Source organism: Maylandia zebra, linkage group LG18 (genome assembly GCF_041146795.1).
Source record: "Maylandia zebra isolate NMK-2024a linkage group LG18, Mzebra_GT3a, whole genome shotgun sequence".
Lineage (NCBI taxonomy): Eukaryota > Metazoa > Chordata > Actinopteri > Cichliformes > Cichlidae > Maylandia > Maylandia zebra.
In genome coordinates, this window is record NC_135184.1 from 3,175,440 (window position 1) to 3,202,625 (window position 27,186).

The following is a 27,186-nucleotide window of genomic DNA, read 5'->3' on the forward strand; positions in this document are numbered from 1 at the left end:
CGAGATTCATCACATTCAGAAACGAATAAGAAAATGATTCAGTGCAGTGAAAACATGTCACAGCCAACTCAGTACAATGTGAAATTTTTACCTGGACGAGTGTAAGAGAATTTTAGCTGTCCAAACTCTGCTGTGCATCTTAAAACCAAAGAAAAGTGAATAATAATAGTAAATATTCAGAAGCAGCTCTTTGTGCACAGTTCTTGGTCGGTGCCTCTTAGATTGGTCGTTTTTCCCCATGTTTGTCATCATATTTAATGTTCATGTCTCTGTGTTTTTGTGTCTTAGTCACTTCCTGTTTGAAGGTTAGATTCTGACGTGACTTCCTGTCTTTGTCTTTGCTCCTACACCTGCTGCTGTTTTCACCTCGATCTTCAGTCAGACCTCTGAGTCTTTGTCTTTGCTTTCCTCTGGTTGTTCACTTTGTTTGTTACCGGTTCGTGTCCTCAGAGCTCCAGACTCCACTTTCATTCTCCTCTCATTCACACTGGAAGCAGGCCAGTTTAACCACAGACTGCTGCTGTCAGCCAGTGAAGGTCCTTGTGCTCAAGGGCACTGCGACAGTAGTTCTTGATGAAGATTTTCCTAAACGTATTTCCATGTTGCTCTGGGATTCAAACCTGTGAATTTTGAAGGCTCTAGGAGCACAAACACGAACAAATCAGCAAATCTTTTCCCGTGTTGCTGAGTTGAGGTAACTGTGCACATGTTACTTGCAGTTTGAGGTATTTGTACTTACTGCAGATATCTGTTGGCCTCTAAAGTTTACAGGAAGCACTTACCAAGCAGTATGTCCTGCATAGTGCAGCTCTGATTTCTCACAGTGAGGAGTTCAGAGACTGCAGGCAGCAGCAGACTCGCTGCAGGCCGACACCAAACTGGAGCAGCTCCCCTTTCAGCAGCACCACAAAGCCAGAGAAGGTCTGAGATGAATGCACATATTTCTGTCTGCAAACAGAAACTGAGAACTAAAGTTTTCAAATTCAATCGCTGATGAAAAATATGATTAATTTTGAGAAGTTGGTGCTTCTAAAATCTGTGTGTATGTTTACAGTAGCTTCATATTTTGACATTGAGGTGACTGGCAGAGATAGCATAAGTGTAAGTGTGCAACATGTTTTTACTAAATCAGAGTAACACAGCTATTTACATTAAAAATCTGCAATGTTTTTAAGGTTAAGTGTTTTTAAGTGTCTTTGCAGAACGTGTGGGCCCAAGCACATAGTTTACATACAGAGCTTTAAGGTTGGTAATAAATCTCAGTGCTTCACGACAGACCCAGCATATGAAAGCATTGAAGATGCACATGTATAAATAACATGTTCATAATCCATCACTGCCATGAAAGTGCAAGAAAGAAGTTTCGTTTTCATCTCAAAGGACAGCCCGACTTTCATTTACCAGTTGAATGTGACCTGAAGAAGAGGGTCATCAGTATTAATTCCTAAATACAAAGAGAGTTCTGAAAAAGTTGGGATGTAAATAAAAACAAACTTCAATAATATCCAGGATTGTTTATATATGTAAAAATATATAACATACATCAAATACAGCAGTGGTCCTGGAACCGAACCCTGTGGCACACCTTTAGTTATATTAAGCATGCTAATGTAAAACAAACAAAGGAAGAAGAATAAAACCAGGAAGACAAATGTTAAATAAACAGGTAGCATGTAAGAACTGTAAAGGTGTGTGGCCCATATCATCATGTAACGCATGGAGCAGTGAGGAGCTCACCCAGCTGCTATAAAGTAGTAAAAGTGAGACTTCTGACCAAACCTCCTCGAGCTCTTCTCTTTTTCTCCTACAATATCAGTTTTCCGCTGTGTTTTGAAACACTGCCTGTTAATGCAGAGATCTGTCTGCAGTGTGGAGGATGTACGGACGACTGACTGCTGTGATGTTGCTTGTTGGGAGCAGCGGGAACGTGTGATAGATGGAGGAGCAGATTTACAGAACATAACAGGCCTCCAGAATCTGCTGAATCATCAAACCTATGTGACGTCGGTATTTTTGGAAAGAGTTTTAATATGCCTACTATGAATTAATTTCCCAGATGGAAACTGTTTTTTTTTCTCTGTAAAAATGGCAGCTGTCCAGAACAAATGCACCACAAATGTGCTCTGTTCAAGCACACACCTTCACGATCAGTAATCAGTCGAGTCTCCTGCAGCAGAAGTGGAGCCGCTGCAGCCCTGCTGGAGGTTTCCTGCAGTCTGACAGGTTTATTGTGACAGGAGCCTCCGTCCTGCGCATCCACTGCATTTTCTCCCACGTCTTTCAAAGCTGCTAATTTATTTATGTTTTTAGGAATTGATTTCTGAGGAAAACAGTTACTGCATATGTATTCAGTCATATGAACAACAGCACCTGACATATTTAGGTGTGTCATTTATTTAACAACTAAAAAATGCAGAAGCCATGTGTGAAAAACCGATTCCATCCCGTGAAACTTGTCGAACCACTTTCAGTGCAATAACCTGCAGTAATCATCACTTCATCAGTCTCTCACATCGTTGTGGAGAAATCTTAGCCCACCTTTTTTACAGCAGTTGTTCAGTTCATTGAGATTTGAGTGAATTCATTTATGCACAGCTCAGGTTGAGGTCTGGACTTTGACTGGGTCATTGCAACACTCTGATTCTTTTCTTTGTAGACTTGCTGCTGTGCTTGTGTTCATGGCGTGATGCATGACTCACTTTGAGCCAAGCTTCATATTTGACTCTTTAATACTTTGGCATACAGAGGAGTTCATGGTTAACGCTGTGACTGCGAGGTGCTCGAGTCATCAGCCTCCTCCACCATGCCGACAGTCTGTCCTGATAACTGTTTGGTTTCCAAACATCTCCACTTTGTCTCGTCTCTAATCTGTGCTGCCATGTTGTTTTTAAAGAGAAGAGGCTTTCTCCCTGTAACCCTCCAAACAAGCTAAACTTGTTCAGTCTTTTTCTAATTGTACTGCCATGAACTCTTAAGATGCTAACATGCAGAGTTCTCGGGTTTCTGCTTTTTCTCCGAGCACTGCACGCTCTAACCTTGATAGTAGTTTATTCCAGTTCTGTTTATTCCAGCAATCCTTTCCTGTGAAAGTAGTAAAGATGTACGTTAGTGAGCTGACCATGAACACCTCAATGACCTGAACCAACATTGTAAAAAAGGGCCAAGACTCCTCCACAGTGACGTGAGCACTGATCACATCACTGTCAGTACTGAAAAAGAGAAGTTAGTCATTCCTGCTGCAGATGCGGTGGACTCAGTTTTTCTCACGGCTGCAGAGAGTCCTGTGAAGACTTTTCTCACGTCTTCAGAGAAGACTGTATACAACTGCAGCCGTCGTTTTCAGCTCCAGATGTTGCTGCTTTGCATTGACTTCTGCTGCTTTAAGCCTGGTTAAACAGCTGTTTCACCACACGATGAACTTTTTTCCCTCATGAATTCGGAGCCCTGCAGCTTCTGAGTTCTTCTTCTCGCTGCCAGACTCCTGAATGTCATGGCTGCACTTCAAGCTGTTACAGTGTTTATGGATGGCTGTTGTGTGCCAGAGGTCGTCCTGATTGGACGGGCGGGGTGATTTACGCAGTGATACATCAGTCCGGGCTTTCAAAATTCGTTTTTAATACGAACTCGTTGAGAAGAGCGGGGAGAATTGACTGGAGGAGCCATCTGTGAGGAGTGTATATCACATCAGACACGTCTCACACTCTGCAGCTGAAGAGTTTTCCTCCTTAGTGTGGCTTTCCTCACATTCCCCCTCATAATCAAATTGAATTAAATGAAAAAATGAAAAAGTCCAATTTTATGCCCGATTTGTCGTCCCACATGCTTGATTCTGGTTTCCATAGGCTTCCTCTCCTGTGATTGATCGCCACCGTTCTGTTTTGGAGCTATTCTGGTCACTCTCTCTCGAGTCCTTTCTGGAAAGCGTACCTATAAAAAGACCCGCTAATGATTAAAGTCATTTGACACACTGGGATGGCGTCGGTGCCAGATCAGCGCATTAATCTTACTAATTAAAGTTGTGAATAATTTACTCTGCAGATATTTCAGGTGGTTCTGCCGGCCGAAGTGAAGCCCGACAGCTCGACGGCTCAGAGGTCCCAAACCACCGGACACCTCCTCCTGACAATGCCCAGGGTACGTACAGGTACACGTCACACCTGAGCCAGGTACGGGACGCTGCAGCAGGAAGAGGTTAAAAGGCTGCTGCAAAACTTCACAGAGAACTTTTGCTTCTTTGGGATGTTTTCTGAAAGGTTGGGACGCTTTGTAAAAAGTCAGATTACAGTGATTTATCCTGTTACAGTTTGAGCGCTGATGATTGACTTTGTGTGGACCTACGACTGTTCCCTGTTCTTTTTTCACTTGTTCCTCTGAAGATCAGTCGTATTAAACTCAGAGTTTTAATAAAGAAACTCTTTACTGCGTCTATAACAAGAAAAACAGGTGCTGATGCTGCAGCATCGCAGCAGCTGCTGCTATTAATCCTCCATATGGCTGTTAAATCCTGCAGCAGAGCGCCTGTAAAGAGTTCAGAAACCAAAGACTGAAAGCTGTTTGTGTCGTCTTTTTCTTCTTTTTCAGGCTGAAGGTGAAATCAAAGTGACGAAGACCGTCCCACGTCCACCCAGAGTGCGTCAGAACAGACGCAGCGGCGGCTTATCGGAGGATGATCAAAGGTAGCTTCAGTGCACAGAGCTCATGATCACACATCCACACACTGTTGGACAGGAAGGAAACAAATATTAACCTCCAGTTTCTTTTTAATAATCTTTATGATGATCTAAGAAAGCAAATGCAAGGATGGAATAAGACATTAGAGATAAAGAGACGTAACTTTAAGCACCGCGACAGATGAAAACAGAAATTCAACCTTTAATCTTTGGTGTAAAGTGCAGCGCACATCAGCGTTTCACAAACTGAGGCCACGCTGGGGTGAAGTACTTCTGTGAAGGTAAGTTAGTATTTTTAGAGCACGTTTGAAAAACACCTTTAAGAACCAAAGTACGTCAAACGGCTCAACATGAAGGGCAACAAGAGACGAATACAAGTACTGAACATCTGCACGGTGGTGTCTGCAGGCTCATGTTTACACGTGACTTTATTAAACATCAAGTAAAAGAAGAGATTTACCAAACAGCTCCTCCAAAATAAAACATGTTTATCATCGGTGAAAGGTCTGGACTGTGCTGTTATAATAACTGCAGGATGCCTTTTAGCTTCCTAATGGAAATAAAAACATTATTGCCTTAGTTTTGCTGTGTGACTGTCCAAAGATTTAGATCACCATTAAACCAGATGTTAAAGATTCTCAGCAGCCGACTCAGTTTGCGAGTGTCAGAGGGTCTAATAGGCAGGTTTATCTGTCTGTCATCAGCATAGAAATGAATCACAGCTGACAGAAAGGCAGAGGTCAGTCTGCACATACATCACATGTAACGTATGTGCAGACTGACCTCCTTTTGTCCTGTCTTTCTTCCTTCACCCCAAACGGTGGTCAGCCCTTCCAGAGCCTGGTTCTGCAGGTTGTTTCTTCCTGTTGAAAGGGAGTTTTTCCTTCCCACTGTCGCCAAGTGCTTGCTGATACACTGTATTGAGGTTTTCTCTTTAATATTGTAAGATCTTTACTTTGAGCACCTTGAAAAAACTGTTTGATTTGTGATTTGATGATTAAGTGAAATTTAACTGGGCATTAGTTTCTTAAACTGCAGGAATAATGTTATGTGATACATACAACTTTCTATTTGTGATGGTAATAGATGATAAACAGTCAGAAATACTAGGTTTATAATACTATTAGGGCATAAAGAGGTGCAGCCTGCAGGCTGGTCTGTGTTTGTGTGAAAGAAGTCGAGCATTGTTGGCTGTGGTGTTAGTCTGAGTTTGGCCTCGAGTTTAATACGCACATATTTAAACACCTCTGGCTCATCAGGCCCCCGTTGCCCTGATTACAGATGCCTGTTGTATTTTAAACACTGAGCGTGACTCATTTTATCAGCCGTGTTCATGATGGCGCTCTCCCTGCTCGATGACCGTGTGCTGGGCGGAGATAACCTTGACCCACGCGGCATCATTACACTTGGGAGGAAGTGAGGAAGAGGATTCTCCACAGTGAAACGTGTCTGTGCTGCTGGGCTCATATTTAGCTGCAGGCTGCTGAAAACAGCTGCTGCAGACCACCAAACTGTGAATGTGACCCAAATCCCACTCTGAGAGAAAAGAACAATTACAATTATTTTTGGTTGAATTTAAACCATTTTTGTCCTTTGAAGCACTTGGAGCTGGTTTGGCTCACCATTCTGGTAACATACCGCTGTTACACTTTTTAATAATTTTATATAAAGTTAAAGGAACAAACCTGAGTCAGCAAACACCTTTTTCATATCTTGTCTCTATTTAAAAGCCTCCAGCTGCCCTCAGACAGCATCTGCATCCCCCTCCTGTGTTTCTGTCAGATAGTTGGAGACCCTGAACTGCAGGACTGTTTGTGCTGTTTTCATGCAGTTATCTATTAAATAATATGACTGTTGCAGACTATTTGAGAAGCTTGTGCTTCAGTAAAAATCACAATCATATACATCAGGAGGAGAGCAGGTGTATTTTTACTTTCAGTATATGAGAGAGGTGTGGTCACGGCTGAAATATACACACATGTATGTTTCAGTTCTTTAAGGTGATTAAAAATTCTGCCCTTCAGTGTTTGTGTGAGATTTAAAAATGAGGAGAGGGATCGGAGGTGTGGCTCCAACAGAGCAAGATGGCCATAAAGGTCCAAAATGTGTGTAGATCATCTTTTATATACAGTCTATGTTCTGGTCAAAGTTGTGAATTTGTAAACGTGCAACTTTAAGAGTCAGGAGAGAAGATTTGGAGTCTTTGTGTTTGTCTCATCTTCACTGACTGAAACATGAACGATCAGCAGCTCCTCTTCCTCTGTGAGGTGATGAAGCTCTCACTGAGGTTGAGCTCAGCTTCACCTCTTAATGACCACATTAGTCTGCAGAGCCGTGTAACTGATCCCCCGCTCCCTCTGCATGCCTGGAGGTGTGCTCTTCACCACGCCACCATCATCATCATCATTACTGCTTTATGACAGAGTCGCTTCCTGTCCTTCATCTGTCCCCATCAAACTCCATAAAGAGTCCCAGTGCAGTCCTGGACTCTCGATATAAATGCTAAGGTGACAGGTGAGCTCCGCTGCTTCCTGCTGACTTATTGCATAGTTTCGATATGATAAGGCGTGACCTTTGACCCCTGGGCCTTTAGATTCTGTATTCTGCCTCGGGTGTGCGCGGAAATTGATCTGAAGGCCCTGATCGGGTTTGAAATGGATTTTCTTGATGGCACGAGGCAGCACTAAGTGTAAAATAGACTCAGACATAATCTCAGACCCTCGGCTCACAGCGCCATTGATAAGTGGATCTGAAAGGTTAAAGGTCAAGGTCACCTGGAAAGCCCAGTCTGGGTTGTTATAGTAAACTCCCTGAGGTTACATTAATTGCAGATAAACAGAATTAAAAATTTTTTTATCTCCCCTCAAAAATGAAGTAATCAGTCTAACAGCTGCTAAATTACTGTTTATTTCCCAAAATCCAAAGTTCTGATTTCCGATCACGTAAAGCAGAAAAATTTAAACTCTTGATAATTCTCCACCTAATTTGGCAAATAAAATTCAAACATTTTAGGCACCCCAGTCAAGTTGGTGACCTTTGACCCTTCCACCTCACCACCTCTGACCTCGTGACCAAACTTGGCAGGAAACTTGTTAGATGATGTGTGTGGTGTTAGAACCCTGTTAGATGTTCCCAGGCGGGTAATATGGCGTGCTCTCTGCCTCAGTACCCACGAGGACCTCCACTATGAGTGACCAATGACAGGAAGCCATGTTGGACTTTCTAACCAGGCCGGGCAGAGGAGGCCCGGGACTAGCAGCTCCATTTTTATTTCTTATTGTTCTCTTTCTTTCATTACAGTTTTAAATGTATTTACTGTGTTCGCAGTTCAAGGAAAGAGAAGAATTTCCTTTCTATCCATCATTGACCCATAAATGGTGAATCTGGACTGTTACCAACTGAACTGGGTCCCACAAAGCCCCCAAAATCAAAGTCTGGAAATTTCTAGATCAGTACTTGGGAGGGTTTTTTTTTTTTTTTTTTTAATATTTAGGGTTGTTTATTCTCTTTCACATCCAGGCTGAGCTAGTACCTGCACTGATGCAGAGGCTGACAGCTCTCTGATTTAATCTCATTTCTAATTTTCTATTCTTCTAAAAATTGCTTCTAATTGAAATCTGTCTGTTTTCCATATTTGAAAAGAGGACCATCAGCTGTTCATAATTCACGTTAATCTTTTTATTAAAAAAACAAAATAAAAATAAAGGCTGTTTGTGCACAGCGGACTCCAGACTCTTCTAAATGTGACACTTACAGTTTTCATTTCAGTGAGGCAGATCTCTGTCGGAAAAAAGAGTTCTGGAGTAAAGGTTGTTCCTCTAAATCAACCTAATCTTTTAATGAAACCTCTCGGGGCACTATGCGCCCATATCTACATGACATGGACTTCCACAGCCGATAGGTGGGCATATTAAAGTAGATCGACCTTCACGTTCAGCTCTCTTTTCACCACAACAGACCGTCTGTCGCTCTCATCCTTCATTATTCCAGGACTCTAAGATATTTGAACCTCTCCACACGGAGCCGCTCAGAACATCATGGACACTTCTGCAGTACCACCTCCAGCCGAAACGTTTCTGTCCCACATTGAGTTTACCTTTGTAGTTCAGCACAAGGCTTTTAAAAACTGGCTGTAATGTGTGTTTGCAAGCGATCCATTAAAGCCTTTGAATCTGCACTCAGGTTTAAATCATATTTTTGTCTTATCAAAAAAGTCCACATCAGGAAGAAGCTCGGTATCTGCGCATTAACCTCGTCTCTCTGCGTCCACGTGACTCGTTTAGCCTGGTTCTTATCTTAACGTGAGCCGATGGGGTTCAGATCAGACCCGTGACATCACCTCACATCCACTCCAAAACCTAATCCTCTGTGGATCGGTGGCCGCAGACACTGAACAGAACCCGCTGATGTTGTTACTGTGGCTGAGTACAACTCAATTACATCCCCATTACCGAACTGAGAGTGATAACCCTGCAGGAACTCCGTCCGATAAAAGCTTAGTCATAGTTATTTTCCTGCAGACTTCATCAGCACTCAGGTTACTCTGAGAGCTCATGAACTTCCAAAGTTTCCTGCATTTCTACTCGGTTCTGCAGTATTCACATCTATAAACACTGTGCTGAGGCGTAACGAGGTCTAAGAAAGTTTATGAAAGAAAAGTTGATGGGAGAACACGAGCACACCTGTGCACAAGTCTGACCCATATGTACAAACATATTTGAGACACACGGTGAGGCGCTGACTGGAAGCCAAACTTGAAAAATACGAAACCTTGTTTACAGAATCAGACTGGAGATGAATTGGTTTGAGTCCCTCTGTGATCAGTTAAGATATCACAGTATCAGACGGTCCCCTATCGACGTGGCATTGGTGGGGAGGAAGAGCTCCCTTCTAACAGGAAGAATAATGTGGCAGAACCAAAGTGAGGTGCAGGAGGACTGGTTGGGGGCGGGGTGGGTCAAAAAAAGCAGAGTTAAAAAATGAGGGAATAAAGCCAAACTAAATGAAAACCAAAAATATTCCAACACGACACAAAACAGCCGACAGCTCTAAGTCCAAATGCAGATTCACTGGGCGTCTATAAGGGAGCTGTTATTTCCCAGCAGCTGCTGTGACTGGTACGTCACTGCTGCAGGATATTGTGCATGTGGAGCTAAGCAAAGGGGAACTGTGACAGAGTGGCATTAAGTTCTTCCACATTATGATCATATTTTTCCAGGTTTGGTTGTTGATGGACTCTGGAAACATCCTGTCTTACAAACCTGTTTGACCACAATATCAAATGTACTAAACGTTCATTTCTGAAATTCGACACGCTTGCTTTCTCTGTCCGAGGTTTTCCTGACGCGGTGTGTTTTCTCTACAGTCCTCTGGCAGCTTTATTCCCCTCTTAATAAACAGGCGGGAGAATGCAGAGAGTAATGAAGGGGCTCCTCGTCCTCCTCCTGCGTCCTTCTGATGTTTATTGTCAGCTGCTGTGCAGAAGATTAAATTATAGTAGCAACGCTCTTCCTGGAAAATTTTACTAAAAGGAAGCCTAATTATTGGAAGAGCATACGCTCCACACTGTGGACTGGATCAAGAGGAGACCAGAATTTGGGTCAGTTTGTGGTATTTTTCTTTAAGACATTGAGATTGTGTCTTTTAATCTTTCTCCTTTCAGTTTAACATTTATTTGTAGGTATTATAGCACGGTGGTTAGCACTGCTGCCTCACAGCCAGAAAGCCCTGAGTTCAATTCCACCATCAGGCCGGGCTCTTTCTGTGTGGAGTTTGAACGTTCTCCCCGTGTATACGTGGGTTCTCCAGCTTCCTCCCACAGTCCAAAGACATGCAGTTAGTGTGGATCGGTTAACTGGAAACTCTGACTTGCCCATAGGCGTGAATGTGAGAGCGAATGGTTGTCTGTCTGCTACAAAATACAGAACAGAACTAGTTATGAAAAACAGAATTCTTCAGACAGCAACATAAAGAAGGACTTTTGCTTTGCAACAGTCTCACAAATAATGCAATTCAATTTTATTTCATCCATATAGCACCAAATAACAGCAACAGTTGACTGGAGGCACTTTCTGTTGTAAGGTAAGGACCGAACAGTAATACAGCAAAACCCCCAAAATCAGACAATCCCCTACGAGCAAGCACCTGGCAACAGTGGGAAGGAAGAACCCCCTTTTTAACAGGAAGAAACCAGTGGCAGGTTGGGGAGGGGTGGCCATCTGCTGTGACTGATCGAGGAGGATGGGAGGAGAAAAGGCACAATGTCTTCTACTTCACATTTAAGCAGGGTGATTCCTCTGTGCACTCCAGCAGCACAGCAGCCATGGCTAGGACTTTTATTGTGAAAGGGAGAAAAAAATCAATTTGTGCACACACGAGTGGAACAATTTAGCATCAACTGGTATGTCAGATTAACCCAGTTGTTGAGTGTCATTGTGTGTCTGTGTCCCCACGGTGACGTGTTACATTGCGGTTAATTCGACAAACACAATCAGAGAAACCCCCGGAGACGGTTTGCTGCTCACAGCACATCTGACCGTGAAGCCGGCGTCCTATAAACTGATCTGATGGGTTAATGGACTTGATTGTTGTAAGATGGAGGAGATGAGTTCAGAGGAGGAGCTGGATCATTTCGGTTTGATGGTAACAGATAATGTGGAAAATTGACCCCCGGAGATGAATTTATGGATGCTTGAGTAACAACACTGAACACAACAGTAAATAATGAACACATGAAGTCAGTTTGTTTCCACAGAATATTTCTGATACACAATGAACATAATTCCAAATATTACAGTAAACTGGTGACTGATTGTAACCAACTCCAGTAAAGTTGAACCAATAAAATAGGTGAAAAAAGGTTTATTAACTGAGCGTCACGTGCACTTTGCACCATCGATCACATCCGTGCGAGCGCTCATATTGATGTTTTACATTAAATCTGGGAACCTGAGTGTTTCTGCGCAGCATCAGCACCAACGATGGCTGATTTATTCTCCTGTTCTCATAAAGCTTCTCAGAACTGGGAGCTGCTGCTGCTGATTCTGAGAACTCAGATATTTTCTGTGAATTTCTCCTCACAGTGAGGAAAACTATCCTGAGAAAGAGAGAAGTTATTCACAGAGAACCCAGAGGTCAGAACCGGAGGAGGTAGGAGGACTTTTACAATTTCTTTAGCAGACACGTGAAGGTGATGAACTGCTACGTGCTCGATCGTCAGGGATGATGGTGGTCTGTCCCAACTGCACATACGCATCACCCTCACTTTAATCCTGATAGCGGCTGGTGCTTCGTTTCTTGGTACAGTCAGGAGTTTTTTCTGTTATCGTTCTTATTTTCTTGCTTTTTGGTGGGTTTACCTGCCGGTCAGCTGCCACGCAGATTAAAACTACCAGCGTGGGAACAGCAGTGACTGCTCAGGTGAACCAGGCCGATGCTTTCAAACAGCTTGAAGGTTGAACTGATTCTTTGAGGAAATCATTTTCTTTTTGTACGTTTCATAAACTCTACATTTTGCTCTCCTTCCTGCGTCCATTTTCACTAAGATTTAAATCTAAATCCAAACGTTGAGCATCTTAAAACCATGTTCAGGATTTTCCGATATTCACTATAATGACTCCAGACTTACACTGACTTCCTGTAAGACTCCCGTGGATATTGCTGGAGAATCCTAATGTTTGAGTAAATCCTTTTCATCCACCAGCAGCTCTGTTATTACAGTCTGAGCTTCGCCCTTTTTATTAATTACTTCGTTTTTTTAATTAAAGCGTCACCACCTTATCTCTGTACGAGAGGAAAACGTGTTTCCTGACACAGAGAAACAGGGCACGTCAGTTTGTGTAACTGTGCGTGAACATTTCTACTCACACACTGCATGGATCAAATGTCTGAGTCACCTCCACATTACACCTTCAGGAGCTGCTGGGCCTCAGAAACATCCCGTGAAGCTCCTGGTGTGCCGTCTTTGTGCTGATGTTAATGCCGGAGGAGGTTTGGAGCTCTGCAGGGATTCATTATAATAACAGTTCTCACAGCTGATCCAGCAGTGAAGAGAGCATTTCAACAGCTGAGCAACACAGTTAAATTCATTGACCATCCTTTGATAAATGTTTGTAGAGGCAGGCTGTTGTTTATTTAATGTATTAATGAAGGAGGAGTGGAGGAGGCCAAGGCGCTCTCTTTCTCTACACCTGTGTCTTTCACGAAGCTCTTTTACTTATTTAAGACCTTCATAATTCTCCTTTATCTCGACAGGAAAAATAACGTTCCCGAGAGGCTCGAAGTCGACCCGAGCAAGCGCACAGCCGTCGACCTCGCCAACATCGTGCCATGCCAGATCGCCAAAGAAGGGCCGATGGAAACATCCAGACCGGATCCACCAGCCGCCGAGGATCACTTCTCTGAAGGGTTCGTGGACGACCCTGATGTCCCCCCACTCATATAAGAGTACAAGGATGAGCTTATATAACACTCAGACTGTATGATTGGAACAAAGAGACGGTATATTTCCTTTAAACGGACCTTTAGATTTCCTCTTACCTGCAGATGTGTGCAAATGAACCACTGCAGATTTCCTGATGTGTATGGTTCAGTCTGCAAACCTGATGTCTCAGCATTTAATAAATGTCCTTACCACCAGCCTTAAACACATATTAATGAGACACCTGGACATGAATTCAACTGGACAGTTTTATTGTTGGTACACAAAAAGTAAATGTAATTAAAGCTGTGAAGAGGCAGCTTCCACTCAAACACATTTTCTGCCCTTTTTAAAGCAGCTGTAAAGACGACATGGCCGATCGGGGGAAGACTCTCTGCTCGTTACTGCAGCAGGGCGAGGCCGAGAGCTGAAACGCTGGCACAGCTTTACTGAAGCAACGCAACATCACACTTCCTCACTATAAACATCGTTGTCTAATTCTGTGTCTCCTTTGAAATGATGCATTTGTTAAAAGCCAGCCCTGTTAGGAGGGATGAACAGAGAGACGCTGCTGCTGGTCTCCCTCAAACCCTCGTGTAGATTTCAGCCTGAAAATCAATCGTCTGAGTTCTGCCTGTGGCCTGGTTGCCGTCTTGGCTGCCGTTGTGCGTTGCCCTGCTGTGTTTTCTCTTTTTTTGTGATGCTCCTCCTCAAAACTCAGAAGCTCGCTCACTCTCTGCGCCCGGCTTTGATCAGAGAGCCTCTGCTTTGTGCCCGGAGGACGCCGGTCCAAGCATATTCTGAAGCTTGTTCATCTCTCCTTGAAGTCTCCTGGGTCTCTGCTTTCCTCTGAGTTGTCACCCCAAAAAGCTCGGAGGTAACGACTCCTCCTCCTCCTGGCTCTGAGCGCCGTTACAGCCGCAGCGCCTTGAGAACTCATTTTGGCGTTGGACCATTTTTCCTCCCGACAGCCTCGCTCGTCTTTTATCATCCAGCCTTCTATATTTGGACCCCGTGGCTCGAGCCATCTGGGAGATTTGGATGTTTGTGGTGCGGCTGCAGGAGGAAAAGCCTCTGTGATGCCATCTTCGATTTGAGTTTTTAATATAAGGACTTATTGTTGTTCAAACACATGTAAACTGCAGCGAGCAGGCGCCTTTAATGAGCCTCCTGGACCACAGTCACCACACTTAATCATAGGTTTTGCTTTTATTTCAGTTCAAACTGAAAGGTTTTTATGTTTAGGTAACGATATAATGGATTTCTTATTAAAACAAGTAACTAAACAGCCAGTTCACAGAACACTTTAACATTTTTATATCATCGTTTCTTCCTGAAGTGAAAACATGAATATGTTTACTGGGTTTCCCTCCAGCCAATCATCATCCTGCAATGAAATGTTTCACGCCGCTGTTTAAACATTGAAACACGACAGCTTGGAAAGTTTCCACATTATTTTCCTTCGACCCAGATCTGCGGTCTGTGCTGCACTCGCGTCTGCTTCGCTTCATTAATTATTGATAAATGAGCTTCCCTCTCTGTCGTGTGGCTGTGCAGATAAGACGTTTTCTGTTTGTGCTCACTGTTTTTTTCCTGTGTGATGAAACAAACCAACACCACCGCCGGCCTCTGAAATACGCCCTCGAGGTTCAGGTTGCTGCGAGAGTTTCGTGCGTCAGTGGCAAATGCTCCATTAGTCCCATTTAACAGCTCGTTTAGCTCCTCGTCGTTATCACGGCTGAAGCGTTTCAGTGTTTCTGCCTCTCCTGACTCAGGTGTGTTGTGGTTAACTGGTGTTCGATTGGTGGATGCTTCCTCCATGATGGAGGTCTGAGGCAGCGGTCAGCTTCTTTCCTTACTCTGTTCCTCTGTCTGTATCATTGCTGCTGCTGCCTGAGCCTAAACCAGGTGAGCGTGTTCAGGCTGTTATCCGTCATCACTGCAGGTAAAGGTGTTCCTGTCCGCTTTGACTTCCCTGCAGTGAGAGAGGACACTGCACACTCGTTCACTAACAGCTTGTCAATAACACTCTAGACACGCCAGAAATCACAGTCTTTTTGTCTATTTTACTCTCATTTGGAGCAGAATTTGTAAATGAACCTGGAAATGATTTAAATGAAATCTGAAAGTAACGAATGGCATCATAAACTCATGTGGAGAGAGTTCACAGAGGTCATAAATCACGGGAGAAATCAGATCATTTTATTTTTAATGCTTGCCCTTCATTTTCCAGCCAGAAGAGTCGCCCCCTGCTGGCCATTAGAAAGAGTGCAGGTTAAGGATTTTCATGAGGTTGTTGTCATCAAAGTGAGAAATAGATGGAGATAGATCAATAGCCTGATAGACTACTGTAAAAATGCTGGAAAGACAAAATGCCAAATAATCAGGCCCCATCTTATCCTAAAGACCTCGTAGCACCATATGACCCCATCAGAGCTCTTCGCTCTCACACTGCAGGTTTACTTGTTGTATTTAAAAGTAGAATGGGAGGCAGAGCCTTCAGTTTTCACCCTTCTTCTGTGGAACCAGCTTCCAGTTTGGATTCAGGAGACAGACACTATCTCTACTTTTAAGATTAGGCTTCAAACTTTCCTTTTTGCTAGTTCGGGCTGGATCAGGTGACCCTGAAGCATCTCTGTGGTTATGCTGCTACAGGCTCAGGCTGCTGGAGGACTTCCCATGATGCACTGAGCTCTTCTTCTTAATAATTCTTCCTCTTAATAACCTCAATAATTAAAGTACATTAAAGCTGTACTGTTATAATAAAGTAAATGTACTAAGTTACACCACTGAGTCGGTCACATTGGTTCACGTTGTTCGGCGCATGAAGCGGGGCGGGCTGTGGGGCAGGCTGTTGGCCTGTTTGTTGTTTTTTAGTCGTACAATCTGAATTATGAGCTCGTGCAGCGCTGGATTGTTTGTGACAGAAGTAATTGTTTTTTTACTGAGCAGATGGCTTTTAGCACTGCAGATGTCAGAGCTGCAGATTATAGTCAGTCTACCTTTAGTATTGACCTGTGGAGTGAATCTGTTTAAGAAGAGAGTTGTTTTTAGCTTTCACCTCCTTTGCCTGCGTGAACCTCCGTCCTGTTTAAACACTCAATCAGATCAGAACCAGAATGAACCAGATTTTCTTGCCGTCTGATTAAATTCAGAGACACAAGAACCCGTTTCTTATCTGTCCGAGCTCCATCGATTTTTGTCTGTTGCCATGACAGCGGACGGTCCCACTCATTTTGTGAAAGCAGCACCGCCTCATCGCTTTGACCCGGGTCAGACGGTACTGACTCGTAACGCTCGCCGTTTCCTTTCAGTCCGAGCCATCAGACTTCCGATCACACTCGTCTCTGAGCGGGAAGAAAAGCCTCCAGTTATTTTTATTCGTCTCATCAGGTTTTCTTCTTTTTGCTGTATTTTATAAGTGCTACATGTCAGGTTTAAGCATTTCAGCCTCTCTGAACTCTCTGCTGCCGAGTCCACTCAGTGCTTCGTTGGTGATGTTATCATGTTTCTCCTTTCACAGGCCATAAATAACAAATACAATACAGTGAGAAGAGTTTACAGCCAGAAAACTCAGATATTCTGGCACAAATGTGGCTCACACCTGCAGCTTGACTCGGCGTGCCACAGATCCACCTTATATGGCAGATGTCAGGTGTGTTTATACCACATATACACTCTCCACTTTTTTGGTATATGTGTCCAACTGCTCGCTAACACAAATATATACTCAGCCGGTCACATGGCTGTGCGTTTGGGTATAAGGGCATGGTCAAGACGACCTGCTGAAGCTCTCACTGGGAGGTTCCCACAACCATCTCTAAGGTTTAAACAGAACAGCCCCCCGAAAGAAGGGGGATACACCCAGTGAGCAGCAATCACCCCAAGCCTGTTGGTATCCTTTATTTATCCAGGTAAAGTCTCACTGAGATGAAACTCTAACTCAAATATTTAGATGTTACATCCATGCTGAAGAGCATCTCTGAACATGCAACACATCAAACCTTGAAGCATGAGAGGACCACAGTGGAGGAACACCCTGGAGGTGGTTGCATCTCAGCTTAATTACTCCATCCAGTCACTCTACGGGGTTACGTCCTCGCCGTGCGGCTGCACGCAGAGCCCAGGGACCCAGCGAGGAGACTGGATCCCTGCTGGGCAGGAAAATGTTTGGTTTTATGTGGCACTGGTCTGAGAAGACATTGGCCTTTCCTTCTTTGGGTTCCCTCCCTCTTCGCCTTCTTTCCTCTCTGGGATGAATAATTTACTGGTTTCCTCCCTCTCGCCATCTCTGCGCTGCAGCGAAGGGCTGATGCAGAGCGGTGATGCTCGCTCTGCAGCCTGTGGGAAGCTCTTTATTATCCCGTGAACGTCAAAGAAGGAATCTTATGAAACTCTCCTCACGGGAAATGTTCTCCACTTTTCTTTATTTCCAGTCATACGTGTGCTGTTCCAGTGGTGGATGCTCACATCAAACATGGTCCAAATTTCAATTATTGAGGTTACATTTTGTATTGAGACAAACTCTCTAAGCTCTGTGCTGTTCTTACCTTCTGTTTGTGGGGGGCAGCCAATCAGAAGACAGCTTCCTTGAAGGAGGAGGAGCTAACTGAGCTTCTTTAAGGCAGAGAGTGAGCTGCTTTGATGGATCCAAAATAATCTCAGGAGCAGCTCCAGGTGGAGCCTTCGTCTGATGGACTCCTCTGGGTGGAGGAGCTGCGTTATACCTCTATATGTGTCCTCCACACTCAGAAGCCACGTGGTGATTTGTTGGATTTATCATTTATGCTGAGTCGTGAATCTCCTGGAACGTGACTGAAGCTCGGAGCTGACAGACAAAGTCGTTTTTCACGGCGGTTTGATTCACGACGACCTCAACTGAGCGAGCACTGAATCACACGGCGGCCTCACGTGTTCGCATCACGGAGGTTAACACACACCAGAGCACCATCACCTCTCGTGGAAGGAGGCGCGTCAGTCGGTTTTATTACTTAGTGACATTTAATTTATGTGCTAATGAAAAGTCTACAGCATATCCCTCACGGATACAGCAGCGCTTAAAAGGATGATTGTCTGCTGGTGGGAGCCCGCTCATCCCATCCCCGAACCAAACTGGGTCACAGAGTTCGTGGAAACTTTATCAGCAGCAAAATGAAGTGAGACATCAAAGTAGAAACAGAAAATTTATTCTGTGAGACACGTTTAAAGTGTCTGTCCATTTCTCAGTCTTATTTTTATCTCTTAGAAAGCCAAACGGCAGCTTTTAGTTACAGCTGATTGGTTTATTAAAGGTGGGCGTGGCACTCTGAAGCCGGTGTTCACAGACATCAGTGAACGCTCAACATCAGTGCCGCCGACTGAAGCTGTTGGCCGAGAACACCCAACCCCACCCTGTCGGTGAAGCACAGGCCTGGATCAGGAGCATGTCCACAATGAGATGAGCGCATTGTGGTCATAAAGAGATGGAGATGGTCAGCTTTTAAACGATGCTCAGCTGCTTCTAAGAAGGCCAAGAAAATATCTCCACAACTTTACAGCACCAGCCTGAGCCGCTGGTCCTACACCGCAGAGATGATGAAGTTACTAACAATCCCAGTTCTTCTGAAAATAACCTAAATAAATTTATACCAAAGATAAATCTGCTGGCAGCTGACAGTCATTTTTATCTAGCACAGATTTTCCCAATATGTGTATTAACCTCCAAACTGCAGTTCCTGTGATCTCCACTTGAGGCAGTGAGTCAGACCCTCAGAGTTAAATTGTCCAACTTTACAGCAGAAATAAACGTTTTTTGGTCTTTGTATCTCATCTCAGCGCCGTAATTTAAAACAACAACAGTCATCATTGTCCACATAAAGCTAAATAAAGTGACTCTGCTCAGTTTCTCGACCGCCCCCTCCTCTCTTTGTCTGTGCAGCTGAAGAGTCTGCCACATCATGCAGATATGACACAGCAGCCTGTAACACCTTTAAATATTCAGCGGCTGGATTTCTGACAAACGCCTTGCTCAGAGTCGCTGTGGGTGGCCCGAGGTCTGCGAAGGCCCAAGCATATGATCCACATCATCTTCATCACACCAGTCAGTGAGCCCTCGCGTCCTGTGGAGGGGGACCGCTCCATCAGGGTGGAAATACTTCATCAGTGAGGACAGAGGCCATCACTCAGGACGCCCTGCCAGCAAAAAACCCTCTCACTGCACAGGTCACCCATTCAAGGTTTTTCCTTTAATTTGTCACCGCTCCACAGACACAGACTGTGAACGTACATACAGTTTTCCTTATTTATGACAGAAGTCTCAAGAAGAGTGGGATTGACCTGACTTCCTCTGTTGATAAAAAGCCTTCAGGTCTGGCATGAACCAACGAGCAGTTTGAAACGGTGACGTGGCTTTTCAGTTTTCATCCATCGCTGCTCCATCGCTGTAAGAGGTGTTTTCATGGAGGACGGGGGAGGAAAGAACAGGTCCATTCTGGAGGTCTCTGTGGGCCCGAACACTGGTCGGCTCCACCTCAGTGCCTGCAGCTCTCAGACATGAAAGCTGAGGGGAGGGTGCAGAATAAAACAGAAAAATCGTCTGCTGCACCTGACAGGTGATGAGTCCAAGACCCCGGAGGACGGCGGAGACGTGGAGCCGCACGAGGACGTTTCATATCAGGTTTATCGTGAAATGCAAGCTGCTCATCTGGAAACAGCAACAGCCTCAGCGTGTTTCTGGCTTCAGCTCAACGTTACGGAGGATAATTTTGACTGTAAACAGGCAGATATTCACCCGGCTGTGACTCATTACAGTGTTACTGTTCAGAAACCCTGATTAAACACGGCTGCCAAAGTCTGAGCTTCAGTTTCCACAGTTAAACTTTTATTTTAGTCTGTTCGCGATTCATTAGCAGGTGTCTGTCTGTGCCAACTGTACTCTTTATGCCCAAGCTAGTGTTAGCTGATAACTCCGCCCACCCGTCCAGATATGGTCAGTGTGTCACCACTGACTGCCGACTTCCTGTCATGCATTAAAATTGTGCGGCCTCATCTTGTGTGTTCAGATTCAGGTTTGTGGACACAAACTGAGATTTTCTGCTTCTAAAGCACAACAAAAGTCCACATTTGGAGGCTGGAGAAGACAGTTTTCCTGGTTTCTATGGTGACGTGTCTCTACTGGATATCAAAGGATCTGAAAATATGACATTTGTCTGCTGTTAAGATACTTTTCTTAGAAACTTCGCTGACTGACGTGAAACGGTGACAGTAAAATTACTGCTGCCTGAGATCCGTGCATTATGTTCACCTCAGCATCGCATATGTGTCACACACATGATACATGTTTGCTTTCAGCTTGAAGTTTATTTCTTGCGCAGCAGTAACTCTTGATTCCGTCTCTGAGTGTGTTTAAATGTTGAAATGTACAGTACTGATGGTTGGTACGGGTTTGGACATGCTTTATCTTTCACTATTTCCTGTATTTGATAAGAAGAGTGAAAACTCACAGCAAGAAAACATCAATGACAAGAAGAGGCAGAGCTGAAGGTGCTCAGTCGCATCAGAGGGACAGCTCAGGTGGAGAGGTGAGGCTGATATGTTTGGACATGTGCAGAGGAGGGAGAGCAGAGGCTGCTGGACAAAGGATGATGAAGATGGAGTTTCAGTGCAGGAGGAGAAGAGGAAGATGTCAGAGTTTTTATTAAACTTGTCTCAGATAATCAGAAGCATTCATCTCAGACTTTCAACCAATGCAGTACACGCTGATAGAAATATCTAAAGTGACTTTTACAGTAACAGTTTTTATTATTACATCTATTAAACATTATGAAGTCCTCCTCTACATAATGTGTAACACTACAGAAAATATTTTTATTTTAAATCCTGAAATCTGCAGGATCTGCAAATTGTTTCTTTAACTGCAGCAGGTGTGGAGTTTATTTGTTGGGGACTTTTATTGTGAAATGCGGGAACAGGAAGAAGGCTTTTTCACATGAGTGCAGAAAAATCTGAATTTCTAATCTAATTCCAACAATCTGATGTAGCAACAGCCACAACGCTCACATCTGGACCACAGAAATTAAACTGTGACATCACTGCAGCTATGTCCATCTTCTACATACAGTCTGTGTGTGGCCATGTTTAAAGCGACATATCTGCGTTTTATTTTACTTTAAACGATGTGTCCAAACATTCATGCTGCAGGGCACTTCAGGTTCCCACCATGCTGCTGCATCATCACATAACTCCAGCTGTCAGCCACCTGCAGGACGGATGGTCTCTGCTTGGGGACGGCGTGCTATTCTGAGCCTGTAAAATTACATGGATGACAAATCTTCTTCCATTCACGGACACAAGTATTGATCGGAGCCTTCGTCCATCACCAGACACCTCACACCCACAAACTGACACTTGCAGGGAGCTTTGAAATGTTCAGCCAAGCGTCGTCAATCTGCTCCTGCCTAAATACCTGGCTGTGACCAGGAGGTCACAGGTTTGAATCCCGCAGGCAGGAGAGGCTTCTGAAAAGGCCTCGCAGTTTCCTGAAGAAGATTAGGGCAAAGAGGCTGTAACTCACTTCACTGGAGGATTTAATGGAGTTGAAAGCTAAAAAAAGGAAAGACCATCAGGAAAATCCATTTTCTTCTAAGCTTTATGGTCTGATTCCCATCTGTCCACCCGGAGCTGGGAAGCAGCGGACCGTCCTGTACAGCAGCAGACAGCTGGAGTCAAATTATTGCTTTTTCAATTAGAGACTCGTTCGGCCGTTTTTCATACAGATAATTAGTCAAATCCGACGACCGTTACCAATTAAGCAGAAATACTAAAGGCCACCAAGACGTGCAATCAATCTATTTTAAGATTGCTCTGTTCTTCTGGGTAAATCCTGTTAGCCTTTGTGTGGTCAAACACAGGACTCCTTCCTGGAAAGAGCGGCTCTGACTTTGTCTCATTGTTCTTCCCTGCACATCCACATTTCCACTGCAGATATTTCCAGGATCCAGGCCTCGGTCGTGTGTCTGCGTTAGTGTACGTGCAGGCTGATGCATCAAACAGCCGAACTGCGTCATCAGAGTTCACATTTCCTGCTCATTTCATGATCATCACATCAAATGACCGAAAAATGACCTGAAAGAGACGGAACGCTGCAGAGCTCCGACTTTGTGCTCTTTGGAGGCAACAACGAGACGTGTGTTGTGTTCTCAAGCTTACGGCTCTGTAGTGGACAACAACTAACAACTACAACCTAAAAATCATAAAATAATTGAAATCAAAGAATCAAAATCAAAGATTTCTTAGAAACAACATTTAAACCAGAGATGTGTAAACAAGTTTCACTGGTAAATCCTGAATATAGGAAACAGAAGAGCAGTTTCAGCAGCGTGCCTGTGTGTTTGCACATGACGCAGTAATGCTGCTGCAGTAAATGAGAGAAATCTCTCAGCACGACTCTCTGGGCCTCAAATTTAAGAAATGACAGAAAAGTTTTGTTCATTCAGAGAAGATGTCCTTTATACTGTCAAAACAGCAGGTAGAAAAACAAATCGTTTAATCGCGTAGTTGTTATTTAAAATAGTATGAGGACGAGGTCTGTGTCTGTAGGAAAAGTTGTAAAAATGTAGGAAATTGCAGTTAAAAGTCCAAAATTTCTGCCCTCCTTCAAATTTCCTAACACTGTCCATCCTGATTGGATGCTTTGCCGGGCTGATTCTGGCTCCCGGGCCTCATGTTTGACACCCCTGGTTTTCCCAGGCCACAAAGATGTTTTTTTGTTTCTTGTTAGTTTTCTTGTGTCAGTGTTGTATTTTAGTTTCTCCCGTTTTTACTTTGAAGGTTAGGAGTAGCTCTTTATCCCAGATGCAGTCCTTTCATTGCTGGATTGTCTGTTTTGCGTTTCCACCACTGACAATAAATAAATGAATAAAATAATATTTGCCAGGCGTAGCCAAGTTTTAATCTCAGAGAACTTGACATTTCTAATGACTTTTTCAACTTCAAGTTATTTTCTCAGAATTTTCAGCTGGACGTCAAAATTCTGGGATAACCTGAAATGTATGGCTGAAAGTTGTTTTCAGCCATCTGTAAATTCACTCGTCCTTGTCTTCATCACTTCATCCAGTCTTCCTGCTTCCACCTTATGCAGTTTTGTGTTTCTTTCCATCCTTTCTTGTGCAGTCCAGGCCGTGCTCATCAGCGTTTAAATAAACCTCAGTCCTCGTTTTGTAGTTTTGCATGTAGTTAATGGTAACAGTGTTAGTGTGAGTCTGTGAAAGTAAACGTGGCTCCTGGATTAGTGGTGCCTTCACACATGTACAAGTTGACCTGAACAACAAAGTGACGTCTGAGGTATCAAAGTGTCCTCTTGTTATCACCTCTTCTCACTTATTATGTCCTCAGGCCAAACCTGCAACTTTATATATTTTAGAAGTGGATCCATGTGGGACCAGAATCATTAATATTCAACACTGACGCCTGCTTCTGCTTTCAGAGGAACTTCTCAGCTTTTCTGCAAAGAAATGTAAAAATCTGAGAGGAGTCAGCAGATTCACGGTGTCGGTAATGTGCAGAGAATCTCAGAGTAGACAGCGGGAGACGGCGGAGGCTGAGCTGCAGAGCCGATGACACATATGGACGTTCACGCGTTCCTTCAAACACCTGAAGCCTCCTGAACACCTGAAAATCTTTCTAAATCGACCTTTGTGATAAAATGAGCTCACAGTGTTACGATGTGCTGCCCCGCACTGTGGAGAGTATTTTCTGTCTTCACTCAATTAAAGTTCACTGAATTAAATGTAAAGTGAAAGTAGCACTCGGCTGGTAAATGAAAAAGACAAATAAACAAACGATACGCGTTCTCACACAGGAAGGTGACTAAGCTCATAAAACAAGAGCACTCTGCTCATGCGTTCTGGTTAGTTAAGGATTTAGGACAGGAAGCCTTGTGAAGATTAAAAATGTTCACTTGTCTGCTCACTGTGAGAAACTAGTCCCTACCTTTGTTTCATCCACTTTTGCTTATTGCTAAAGCTTTTATTTTGGAATCAGGCTCTGCTGTAGCTTCACTTAAACTCTGGAACTGTCTGCTCCTTCAAATTAGGACGTCACCAACATCTTTAAACCTCGCGTAAAGACACAGCTGCTCTGTTTTATTCCATTCAGCTGTGCCGCACTTGTGCTGTTTTTATATGTGCTTATGAATAACCTGACCTGACACGACTTCCCTGGATGGCGCCTGGTTTAAAAACAGAAGAGAAACTTCTATGTGTGCAGAAGAAGCAGCTGGTTGTGGGGGCTGAAGGCGATGCTCTCAGGAAGCTGCTGCTACAAACTCTCTGCAGCTGCTGACTTCATGCTTCAAATTACAATGGCAGATGCTGTAAAGCAGCAAATGGTGCCGTAACATATCGCAGACTCACAGAAAGGTGTTTTATTATGATAGAATCTGCCGCCGTGCGGCCTTGTGAACACTCTGTGGTCAATAGCGTCTCCTCCCACACATTGCTGGTTCTCTGTTTAAGATCCAGCACACATTTCAAAAGGTTTGAGAATCAATCATCAGGAAGCTTTACTAACAGGAGGTTAGGGCATTTAAGGTGAGAAGTGTAACGGTCAAGGAGAGGGATCCAAATCAGGAGAGATGGAAGCAGAGGAAAGTCCAGAAGGCAGGAGTCATCCACACCTGGGCAGCCAGCGAAGGCAGAAACGTAGTCAAACCAAGAAAGTCCAACACAAGCCGAGAACACAGAAGAAGAACAGGAGCGGCGGCTCCAACGCTAAACAACTACACTGAGAGCGAGTGTGTGAACTGAGACAGGTGGAACAGGAACAAATCAGAAGGTAAAACAGATTTCAAAATAAAACAGGAAGTGTTCCTGGTGACTTATTACGTTCTTCGGTAACGAATCACGCTGCGTAGCTGCACGGCATCGTGCATTGTGAACGATGAGCGTTAAACTCCAAACAGATAGTGGAGAAGAAAAACACTTAAATAAAAATGTTAAATATGAAAATATCAACACTACAATAGATGTTCACATATTTTTAAAATACGGCAAATTAACATTGAAAAGTCTTTGTGTAGCGCATTGTTGTACATTACAAATAATACACACTGTTCTACAGTTCATAACAACTATTTTAATAAAATGATAAAACAACAACTCCAAGCATTTCACTTGCCTGGGACACCTCATCCAGCAGGCCACCACCTCCACTGCCTCCTTTCAATGTGGAGCAGTAGTGGCTGCAGTCTGAGCCCTTCCGAGGAGCTGGACTCCTCACTCTGAGGAGCCCATCCACCCTTCACAGGAAGCTAATTTCTGCCACTTACATTTAATCTTGCTCTTTAAAATACAGAGCAGTGACAGGTTTAACAAAAAGATGCTCCCTACATGTTTCTACAGCAATGTCGGAGCTGCAGCTCCATCTGGTGGCAGATGGTTACATAGCATTTAGGACACAACAACTTTGGCATTTGGGCATCAGTTTAAATATTAATTTGATTGCATGACTAATACATCAGGTACTGACCAGGGACAAAAGGATGATTAGTTTCTAGTCGAGTAGTTGTGCACATCACTAGAAACTCAACATCACAACAGGAGAAAAGAAGGAAGACGGAGATGAGAGATAATGAGGGAAGAGGAAGTGGGCGGGACCTAAACACAGCTGAACGTTATTAAGATAAACACAACGCAGGCTGCCAAAATAACACAGGAAATAAGACAGCCTACCTAACACAGAGGAACAGAATGGAAACACAACAATGTCTAAGAACAGCAAACTAACAAATCAAAGATCACCTGAAATGTAAGAGCTGGATAATAAAACACCGGCTGTCTCACTTTTTTATGTTCTGTTCTTCCATTGTTGACATCTTTGTTGTACGCATAATGTTTCCCAGTGGTTCTTGTTTACATTTGTCTTAAAACCACTGAGTGTTTTCTCAGTGGGATCGCTTTGATGGAAAAGGGGCGAATTTGATCGGTCTTACCTCCCTCTGTGCTCTTTCTGCATTAGTTCATCAGCTTGTGGCTTTTAGCGTCTCTGTGAGATTGTTTTAGGTCTTTGTGGTTATTTGGCATCAGCAGGTTGTTTTTGCTTCACTTTGAAGACTTTTTAGTTTTCAAGGTTTAAACTGATTTGCTGTGTTTTTTGCTTCGGTGGTTAATTTGAATCTTTTTTTGTAGTTATTTTTGTCTCCTTGCGGATTTTTGTTTTCTATGGACTCGGTTTTGTGGGGTTTGTTGCTTCTCTCTGCTTGTTTTCTGCGTCCTTTCTTTCTTTTATCTGAGCTTTTTGACTTTCAAACAACAAATATTGGCAGGCAGAGCCTCTGACCCCTCCTGGCCTCTGCACTGAAACGCAGAAAACAACAGCTGACATGCTATCGCAGCCATACAGGAAAATTTAAAGACACTTCATTCTGATTTTATTGAAATTTTACAAAAAGTCCAACTTTTAGAAAACGTAAACCCATCAAGCAAAGGTCAGTGGTGAGATTTGCGCTTTAAATGATGTTTCTAAAGAATCTGAAGTCCGCTCCGTGTGTCCGTTGTTTTTTTAACCCTTTAAGGAGCGGAAGCTTCGTCTTTATGTAACTCTGTTTTTCTGTTTTGCCTCTGAAATAAAGAGCCCGTTTCCCTGCACATGCATGTGCACACAGGCGCGTGCACTTCTACATGACTGAGCGGATTGTCGTGCGCGCGTCTGCCTGCATCTACCTGTCTTTACAAGCAGAGCGCGTTTTCCTCCTGAATACGCGAAGGTGGACGCTTTCTTGAGCGCGTGCACGTATGCATGCCTGGATGTGTGAGTGCGCGCGCTCGGGGCGTTTGCGTTGCTGCTGCTGAAAGCCTCCCTCTCTCTCCCTCTCTCTCATCTTCCTCCCTGCTGCTTCTCCTCCGCTTCAGTTTCAGTATCGACCTCCTTCGCGCAGCATCTCTGCTCTTCATCCTCCGTCTCCATCCTCCTCCTCCTCCCCCTCTTCTTCCTCCTCCGCCTCAGCACCGCTTCCTCTGCAGGTGGATGGAGGCTGGGAGCCCCGGAGACAGAAGCCATGGCCGGGATGCGCTGCCGGTAGGGCTCGGTGGTGTTAGCGCTCTCTGATTCCGTGTGTGTGTG

At 44.0% G+C, this 27,186-nt stretch overlaps 2 protein-coding genes across 10 annotated transcripts in view; both read left to right on the top strand.

The window, feature by feature from the left end:
- The window catches only part of dnaaf11 (dynein axonemal assembly factor 11), a 51,405-nt gene extending 27,805 nt beyond the window's left edge, over positions 1-23,600 (top strand). Inside the window, exons 9-12 of one of the 6 annotated variants that reach the window (XM_076876679.1) lie at positions 4,039-4,134; positions 4,582-4,676; positions 12,924-13,076; positions 13,448-15,835. In XM_076876679.1, coding sequence (XP_076732794.1) covers positions 4,039-4,134; positions 4,582-4,676; positions 12,924-13,076; positions 13,448-13,520 — 417 coding nt within the window. In that variant the 3' untranslated portion in view covers positions 13,521-15,835. Of the gene's footprint in view, positions 1-4,038; positions 4,135-4,581; positions 4,677-12,923; positions 13,310-13,447; positions 15,836-23,551 lie in introns of those variants that run through there. The other 5 variants (XM_076876680.1, XM_076876676.1, XM_076876678.1 and 2 more) reach the window with 5 other exon arrangements.
- A 1,099-nt stretch (positions 23,601-24,699) lies between these two features.
- The window catches only part of kcnq3 (potassium voltage-gated channel, KQT-like subfamily, member 3), a 117,585-nt gene continuing 115,098 nt past the window's right edge, over positions 24,700-27,186 (top strand). The window contains exon 1 of one of the 4 annotated variants that reach the window (XM_076876394.1): positions 24,700-24,900. Coding sequence is in view for 1 of the 4 variants with exons in the window: in XM_076876395.1 (XP_076732510.1) it covers positions 25,829-25,872 (44 nt within the window). In the remaining 3 variants the exon portion in view is untranslated. Of the gene's footprint in view, positions 24,901-25,771; positions 25,873-26,824; positions 27,142-27,186 lie in introns of those variants that run through there. The other 3 variants (XM_014410502.4, XM_076876395.1, XM_014410503.4) reach the window with 3 other exon arrangements.